This window comes from Microcaecilia unicolor, chromosome 5 (genome assembly GCF_901765095.1).
Source record: "Microcaecilia unicolor chromosome 5, aMicUni1.1, whole genome shotgun sequence".
NCBI lineage: Eukaryota > Metazoa > Chordata > Amphibia > Gymnophiona > Siphonopidae > Microcaecilia > Microcaecilia unicolor.
Window position 1 is genome coordinate 262317194 of NC_044035.1, and position 6000 is coordinate 262323193.

The 6000-nt window shown below is 42.1% G+C and overlaps 1 protein-coding gene across 49 annotated transcripts in view; it reads right to left on the bottom strand.

The window, feature by feature from the left end:
• Positions 1-5216, bottom strand: part of ABI3BP (ABI family member 3 binding protein) — a 477114-nt gene extending 471898 nt beyond the window's left edge. For all 49 annotated transcript variants that reach the window (XM_030204105.1, XM_030204134.1, XM_030204107.1 and 46 more), the window contains exon 1: positions 5065-5216. In XM_030204105.1, the coding sequence (XP_030059965.1) occupies positions 5065-5143 (79 nt within the window). In that variant the 5' untranslated portion in view covers positions 5144-5216. The remainder of the gene's footprint in view (positions 1-5064) is intronic.
• Positions 5217-6000: the final 784 nt, after the last annotated feature.

A 6000-nucleotide genomic window follows, 5' to 3' on the forward strand; every position in this document is an offset into this window, starting at 1 on the left:
ACGTTCTCAGGATAGCTAAATTCCAACACTCAAATATCATTATACAGTAACATCGTCGATCAACAGCTGAATTAAACTCTGGGAGGACCAGGTTTTTCTTTCATCTTTCTGTTTCTCATTTAAAAGATACGAGTCAACAAAACTTTCTGCACCAATCAAACCTATATCTGCAGAATATTCCTTTGGTCACCGCTGCCTGCCTACAATCAAAGTAAAGCCAGTCTAGTGCCAGGGCAAGCAGACAACACCCCTAACAGAGAGGTCAACACCATGGAACCCGAGAGCTATCAGACTCTCTTGTTTGAATTCCATCTCCACTGCCAGCAGTGTGAAACTATGAGCAAGTCATTTACAGTGATCTACTATATATTCTCATGCTCCTTCTGAGCTTTCCTTCATCTCTGTCACTCCTGGCTGCCACCTGATACATTAGTAACCACTGACACAGTTGACCACATAGATGGAGTGAAGATTCAGTCGGCATGAAATGCTCTGACCTTGTTTCTTATGCAAGCACAATATCACAAGAGCTGATTAGAAATGAATCAGTAAAGATTAGGAAGAATCACACTTCACAAACCACACAGTTTCCAACACATATTTCACAGGTGCCTTGCAACACAGAGTTTTACTAGCCACACTGGCTCTGGAGATAACTGGAAGTTCTGTAGGCACAGGTACCTTTTATGTTTCCTTTAAAAAGATGTTAGGCAAGGCGTATTTTCAAAGCACTTAGACTTGCAAAGTTTGAAAATGAGCACCATATGGAATTTTGTAAGTCTGTGCTTTGAAAATGAGCCCCATAGCTTTCCAGACTAGCAAGATTTATTCTTTGCATTCAAATATGTCATGTTACATGTGTCATGGAAGTTATGCAAACCATTTGATATCACTTTCACATGACTTGTCATTTTCTGTCACTTTGTTCATGATTTTTTCATCCTTCCTACATTTTTATTTGATTTTTTTTAAACGTTTGTTGCTGTGAGTTGTCCTATTGGGGGAGCCCCTCCCTATGCTTTTCCCTGCATGTCCAATGCTTATTCAATGAGGCTACCTGCAGGACCCCCTCCACAGATGCTAAGTTACCTAATTCCAGGCTGGAGATTTTGGGACAATCCTGGTTTTAAACTTACATCCCAAAGCAGTGTTGGATTTGTAATGCCTGATCCTGCCCATTGAAATCAGTGCTGCAGGTCCCATAATACCCTAGGATGGGGTAGTCAGAAATCTAGAACTATCCCAAAATCTCCAGCCTGGAACTGGGTGACTTGGCAATGGCATCTCTGCCTTCCCTATGTGGTTTCCCATGTAGCTGTCCCCTCTGTGAGCCCTAATACCTCTCTACCTCTAACCCCCAACCCACACACACCCACAAACCAATTCCTCATAATAAATGATTTTAGAACAACACAGTCTTCAAAACTGAGTTAGCCAGTTGAACAGACTCCACTGTATTTATGGAGTCCTGAATATCAGCACAATAATCATATAAGCTACCCCTCACATTAGCCTAAAAAACTCAAAACAGTAAATGAAACAAAAAAATAGAATTAGGAATGCTTTACCTACACTGTCAATTAAAATGTTCTATTATGTATTGTGTTGACAATGTAAGTAGTATACTATGCCATCCTTTGTACTGTTATTTGAATATTTTCACTGCTGTAATTGTCTATTGCTCATGCGGGGCTGGGGTTTGGGAGGCGGGGCTAGTGCTGGGCAAGACTTCTACGGTCTGTGCCCTGAAAATGGCAGATACAAATCAAAGTAAGGTATACACAAAAGTAGCACATATGAGTTTATCTTGTTGGGCAGACTGGAAGGAGTGCAGGTCTTTTTCTGCCGTCATCTATTATGTTACTATCAGGCTTATTTTCGAAAGTGATTGCCAGCGATCTTCCGACATAAATCGGGATATGACCGGTGATCTTGCAAAAGCAGCGAAATCGGTATAATCGAAAGCTACTTTTTTGACACCATCGCCGCTTTCCCGTCGCCGTGTCGGCGAAAGTTCAAGGGGGCGTGTCAGTGGTGAAGCGAAGGCGGGATATGGGTGGGCATGGGCGTGGCTACCAGATGGCCGGCTTTTGTACTTTTGCGGATAATGGGGGAAAAAAAGCAGTGTTAATCAGTATTTCGCTGCTTTTACTTGGTCCTTTTATTTTCATGACCAAGCCTCAAAAAGGTGCCCAAACTGACCGGATGACCACCGGAGGGAATGGGGGATGACCTCCCCATACTCCCTCAGTGGTCACCAACCCCCTCCCACACTAAAACAATAAAAATAAAAACCTTTTTTGCCAGCCTCTATGCTAGCCTCAAATGTCATAACCAGCTCCCTGACAGCAGTATGCAGGTCCCTGGAACAGTTTATGTTGGTTGCAGTGGACTTCAGGCAGGTGGACCCAGGCCCACTCCCCCTACCTGTTACACTTGTGGTGGTAAGTGTTGAGCCCTCCAAACCCCCCCAAAACCCACTTTACCCACATGTAGGTGCCCCCCTTCACCCATAAGGACTATGGTAGTGGTGAAGAGTTGTGGGGAGTGGGTTTTTGGGGGGGATTTGGGGGGCTCAGCACCTAAGGGAAGGGAGCTATTCCCCCGGGAGGTATTTGTATATTTTTTTAATTTTTAGAAGTGCCCCCTAGGGTGCCCGGTTGGTGTCCTGGCATGTGAGGAGGACCAGTGCACTACAAATGCTGGCTCCTCCCAAGACCAAATGCCTTGGATGTCGCCGGGTTGGAGATCGCTGGCATTTTTTTCCATTATCGCTGAAAAACAAAACCGGCCATCTCAAACCCGGCAAACTCTGGCATTTGGCCGGGCTAAACCGTATTATCGAAAAAAAGATGGCCAGCCATCTTTTTCGATAATACGGTTCCGGCCAGCTGTAGCGCCGCCGCCAAAATAGATCGCCGGCGATCTATTTCGCCGGTGACATTTAATTATGCCTCTCCATGTTACTATGTTGTTACTGTACACCTTCAAAAAGGTGGTAAATAAATCCTAATAAATAAATAAAATAATTTGGAGAAAAGCTTACAAACTGCACAAATATGAACTACTAGGTTAGAGTTTGCCCGCCAATAGGAGAGACATTATAAAGGGATAGAGATTCAAAAATGAGGAACTCACTAGATCCACAGTTCAACGTGCTATAGGACAGCTTTCCAAACCAGTCTAATTTTTAGGATATTCAGAATAAATAAGGGTGAGGTACGTTCACATTTATGGAAAATCTAGTATCAGCAAAAGATTCTCTTATGCATATTCATTGTCAGGGCAACTGGGGCACTAACACAGCTGCCATCTTTTTTAAAAGGCACTTCTGGTGCTTTCTGCAGCATTGTCTGGTGTGTTGATTGTAGTTATCCTAAAAATCCAACTGGCTGTGGAGATCGCCAGGGCTGGTGAGGGAATCCCTACATAAGGAAAAGTCCTGCAATGCAATGCAGCGCATTATGCATTTTTCTTTTTTGACACCTGCATCTTTAGTAATGCTTCAGGAATGAATTTTAAAAATAAAACTTCAATCCTGCCAAAAGTATACTGTTAGTTCAATACATCTGCTATCATCCCAGCCAAGCTACAAGAAAATCAAACCAAACCATCTATGGGGCTTTGACACTGGAAAGGTTGGAAAATGAGGCTTCTCGGGAACATAAATTTAAAAAAAGCAGAAACCCTCTGGGCTAGATCCTGTTAAAATACCCCTGTTCTTGCTATAAAACTTGTAAGACCTGTACCATAAACCTCCCTCCTATAGGTTCTTTCAGAAAGGAGAGACTGTCAGCAGAAACTGGAGTAGGTGTGAGTGTCTTTTTTTCCGAGTAGCACTAACTGACAAACCAGATGTAGAGTTCCTTTTGCCTTTTGCTTTTAGTTGCTGAAGTCAAAATGATTATTTAAATAGACCCAGAGAATAAAATTCGGCAACACCTGGGCCAGCAAGTGAGTCTTGGAACCTTGACTGGATTCCAAATGTCTGTAAGTAAAGCCAAAAAAAAAAAATAAAAAATCTGACATCTCAGTTGCCGCCTATTATCAAGGAAATCCCCTCCTTCCCATCACAATTTTGCAAATTCTTCAAGTTGCTCCTCCAGCAGCTCCAATGTAGACAGCTGGAAATATTGCCAGGCTTACAAGGAACACTTCTGGTTTGTTTCAGAATCCCTCCAGTGTCCAAACTGTGTTAGAGTTACCATGTCTGGTATATACCCTCCTCCCTTCCTGACACTGCCTTGATTGCAGATAGAAGGGTTGAGAAGAGTGACCAATGTTTCATTTAGCTTCTCACTAAAATGACTGATTTACAACCAACCCCTGTTCTCAAGAGTGGACCGAATAAAATATCCATTGCACTCAATAAGCACCAAGCAGACAGCTGGTGCACCCAGCTATTACATAGAAAAGTTTTGTAGGCAGGAGAAAAGACCCATTAGTGCCAAAGCTGTAAAAATGACCTGCTTTCGATCCAGATTTAGAAACTGGTTTAATTTCTAATTGCAGCTGTTCGTACAACAAACAAATACCAAAATGCCAGCGTGCAGTTCAAATCAGTACAAGAAAGGGGGAGTGTCCCTTTAGGACAAGCATTTTGCAAATCATCTTCCAAAGGTTGGTGTCTTCATTATCATGTTCTTTAATACACACCATTAAATCATCTTCTGTATTACATAAATAATATGGAACGCTCCAGAAACAAAACCTTATATGGGGGGATTGTTACAGTACGATGTTTTGTTCCTACACAGGTTTAGGAAATTCGTATAAACACTGTATTTTATATAGGTTAGATGCTTCACCTCTGTAAGTATATGCACTATATAAACATTTATCTATTACCTAGACGAAAAACAAAAAGCTCCTCAACTCTTTACAGGCTCCAAGCAATAACTATACGATCTTTGAAGATCCAGGTATTCATTTCATCTGGTATTTACTGTGTATAATCTTTCTTGTTCAGAACAGCACAGCTTTGCATGCTTTAAAGCAAATTATTGACAGAAGCATTTTAAACAAAGAAAAAAAATATGTAGAGAGAATTGTATTGCTACTCGCCTCTTGGCAATTTCTTTGCATTTCCCAGGTATTCTGCAATATTTCCACAAATAAGAAGGAAAAACAATCTGGACAGCATGGTAACAACCCCAAACTCGCCCTGTCAGTGATGCTGGAGTGTATCAGGCAAGGTAGCTGCAGTGTGGGGAACTGCTCACAGAGGCAGCAACTTTGACAAGAGCTAAGCTTGGAGGGGAGGAGACACAGTGACATCACCACAGGCTTTCACTGAAAAAAAGTTGTTACTTAGCATAAAAAGAGATATTCTGCGGTCCCCCATGCCCCATTCCCCTGCTTACTGTCATGATAGTATATATAGAGGGAGGGAGGCAGGAAAATTTAGCTTATAATTACTTGTGTTGCAAAAGTAACTCCCTGGATTATGTCAAAATTCCATCTAGGTCTTCAGATTACTTACAGGAGAAAAAAGCCAAGGAGCACACACAAAAAAGCTGAGAGTTTCTCTAAGGGTGTTTCATGTGCAAAGGACTGGGGCAATAGTCTGATCCAATATTAGTGTAGAGTATCTTCTATTTATGAAGTCAAGGAAATGTGCTGTATGGGTTAACCATTCAGTTACTGGATTTTTTTTCCAGACCCTTTATGAACATGATACCGTGTTCTGGTTGAGGGGTCACTCCATTAATTGCAAAGTGATGATAGTCTTTATTCAACCCCTGCCAGAACCCAGGGCTGCCAGAAACCAAGGCAGTCTGGCCTGAGGCAACAGTAGACTACTTGATCTAAACAGGAGGCTGCTTTGTGGAAAATGCAGCAAGCAGCAAGAAGAGGGAAGATGTGGGCATAGAAAAGGAGTAGAAAAAATGTTCAGGGTCCCAAATGACATCGCAGTAAGGAAGAGAAGCAGCAGCCTAGCGGTAAGAGTGCCAGACTGCAAATTAGAGAAACCAGGTTCACATTTTGATTTATTAAAAC